General features: G+C 46.9%; 1 protein-coding gene across 1 annotated transcript in view; it reads right to left on the bottom strand.

The window, feature by feature from the left end:
* PROCR (protein C receptor) overlaps positions 1-2084 on the bottom strand; it is a 4580-nt gene extending 2496 nt beyond the window's left edge. Inside the window, exon 1 of the mRNA XM_012804115.2 lies at positions 1926-2084. Within this exon, the coding sequence (XP_012659569.2) occupies positions 1926-1998 (73 nt within the window). The 5' untranslated portion in view covers positions 1999-2084. The remainder of the gene's footprint in view (positions 1-1925) is intronic.
* Positions 2085-2872: the final 788 nt, after the last annotated feature.

The raw sequence follows: 2872 nt of genomic DNA, 5'->3' as shown, positions 1-2872 counted from the left end.
CCCCCCCCCCATTTCCAGTTGGTCAACAAATCCTGGCGTACCATATAATCCCAATTCTATCTCCTCCTGTTCTCTGTCTCCTCTGCCACTGGCCTAGTCTCATCGCTTCTCTCTGGACCGGGACAGTAACTTCCTGCCATCATTTCTCCATTTCACCCCTTCTAATCTGAGGTCCACCTGACCCAGGGATAAAATCATGTCTTTCTCCTTAAATTCTTCTAATGACATACCTCCCCCTTCAAAAATCCAAAAAAAATAATAGCTAATTCTATTAAGTGCTTATTATGACCTGGGCAATTTGCTTTACACACATTATTATCCTGTTTGTGCCGTCCTCCCAGTGGTGTAATGTAGTAGCTACTGTTATTAACCCCAGTGTACAAAGGACACTGAAGCTAAGCCAGCGTTGTAGAGCCAAGGTTTGCATGCAGGCAGTCAATCCAGCACTGTCCACTTCTTTGCTACGCTGCCTCACCACAGGAGATCTGCCCCCAGGATCAAGTTGAGTCTTTAGTCTGGCATTGAGTCTCCTGGGACCTGGCCCAAGCTGCCTTTTCCAGCCTCTTCCCCATGTTGGATATATGGAACTAGTTGGTGTTCATCACACGGCCTTTGACTGACATATGAATAACATGTCCAGGTTATTATTCCTTCCTTTTTCTGCCTAGCAAATTTCTTTTTTTTTTTTTTGGCAGTTTTTGGCCAGGGCTGGGTTTGAACCCACCATCTCCGGCATATGGGGCCGGCACACTACTTCTTTGAGCCACAGGTGCTGCCCCATGTCTAACAAATTTCTATTCATGCTTTAAGACTCAGCTCAGTTGCCCTCTTAGTCTTCCTGATGCCTTTCCCCTTTCTCCTCCCAAACACAGTGGGTCTGTTTCAGTGATTCCAGACCACCATGTGTTACCAAGTATCCTGTTAGATTCTAAATGACAGTCTCCAAACACACAGACTACACTGATCTCCTCCAGGTTAGGAAGCCATATCTGGTTATCTCTGCCTCCTTCACCCAGAAAGGGGCCTGTGCACAATTGGTGCTTAGAGAAACTTTGAATGAGTCTAGAGTTGTAAATCTGTGTGTGTGTCTTGTCTGTGTCTGTATATGAGAAGTTGTGCTCTGTATCTGAAGGTATGAATATGTATGGGTAACCCTAGATGTGGTCCTTAACTGCTCTGTGACTCAGTTTCCTCCTTTGTAAAATGGAGACAATACTACCCACCTTTTGGCGTTTCATGGGAGTTAAATGAGTCAATACGTGTATTAACCATAGCAAGCACTTGTTGAAAACCGGTTATTATTTGCTCCTTTTTGGAGGGGGAGAGTGAAGCTATGGGATTGTGGGAGAAGAGGCCCCCCCCCCATGCAGTTCGAATGCAGAGTAATAACTCCCCTTTTCTACTTAAATGGGGCTAATTCAGACAGCCTGATGTCTCGTGTGTTCTCCTATTGGGCACCGCTTCTCTTTCCCCAGGTCCCATCTCCCCAGCTGCACCCTGTCTTCCTCCATCTTCCTTAGCCTCTCCTATGCCTCACCTGTCTTAGCCCCAGTCTCCCCCCAAGTTTCTGTCAGTTCTCTCAGCACTTTCCCATTCCCTCCATCTCTTTTCTCATCCCTGATTTTCTTTCCATCTTCCGGAGACTTACCCCTGTTCACCATCACCCTCAGCCTCCGGGCTTCACTTCTCTCTCCCCTCTCCTGAGGCTGACCCCTTCATTCTCTCTGCTGGTTTCTTTCCTATTTTCCCAGTTGTTCTGCTTCCCTCACTTCCCTCTCCCCAGGGGCTTAACGTATTTCCTCACCTTGACTTTGGAACGCAAACCAGCCCCCAGGACAGACACTGTGGGATAATCTCTCTTCTGCCTTGTAGCCAAATAGATTCTCCAGAACCATTGCAGGTCAGGAGACATGTCCCAGACTTACCATCCGAGGCTTCCTGGCTGTAAAGGGCCCAGCTGGGCAGCAGTAGTAGCAGCAGCAGCAATGTTGTCAACATCCTGAGGCTGGAGAACCTGGGCTCCTGGCTCTGGCAGGCTGGGGTTCCGCTGGCTGCAGCCTGGGGAAGAAAGAAGTGAGGACCGTCTGGGAGGGGCGGAGGCTGAGCAGAAGGGGATGGAAGGAGGCCAAGGGAATGGGAGGAGAAAGAGGGTGTCCGGCTTATAAAGTGTTATTCCTACTCTGCCTCATTTCCTACTAGGGGGCTGGCCTCCCTCCTACCTCCCTCTGCCCCGCCCTGCATTGCGCCTCCTGCCCAGACCTGCCTTTCCCCTTCTCCCTGGGTTGCTTCCGAGGAACAAGGAACAGGGAGCGGAAAGGGGGGAGAAGGGCCAGGAGGCTGAGTCAGGGGGTGGGGCATCTGCTTTCAACTTAGAATGCACACCAGGGTGTAGGAACAGCAGGTTACTGCTGGGGAAATTGAGGCCCAGAGAAGTGGAGGGACTTGCCCAAAGTTTATACATCACAGTGGTGACAAATCTGGGATTAGAATTTAGTTTTTCCAGCATATTGGTTACATTTTACCAGAATTTTAAGTAAATAACAGTTACACAATCAGGGATCTTGCTCTTAGAAATAGTCACAAAATGAGTATAAAGCAGCTCACTGCAATGTGTTTTTAATAGGAAAGAATCAGGAAAAATCCATATTAATCTCAGAAGAGGTTACTGCTTACAGAAAGCAATATTTTTCAAACTGAGGTCATAATCTATTAGTAGACAATGAAAACAGTGTAGCAGGACATGGTTAGCATTTTTTTTTTAATGAAATAGAACAGAATAAAAAATGTCAGTGCATCAATTTTGGTAAGGGTAAGCGTTATTTCATGAAATATTTGTTCAGTTGTATATTTGTTGTTTTTTTTTTTTTTTTTT

This window comes from Otolemur garnettii, unplaced genomic scaffold (assembly GCF_000181295.1).
Source record: "Otolemur garnettii isolate 467f Iridium unplaced genomic scaffold, OtoGar3 scaffold00025, whole genome shotgun sequence".
NCBI classification, from domain to species: domain Eukaryota; kingdom Metazoa; phylum Chordata; class Mammalia; order Primates; family Galagidae; genus Otolemur; species Otolemur garnettii.
The sequence above is the reverse complement of the archived record's forward strand: the minus strand, read 5'-3'. Positions and strand labels throughout refer to the sequence as shown.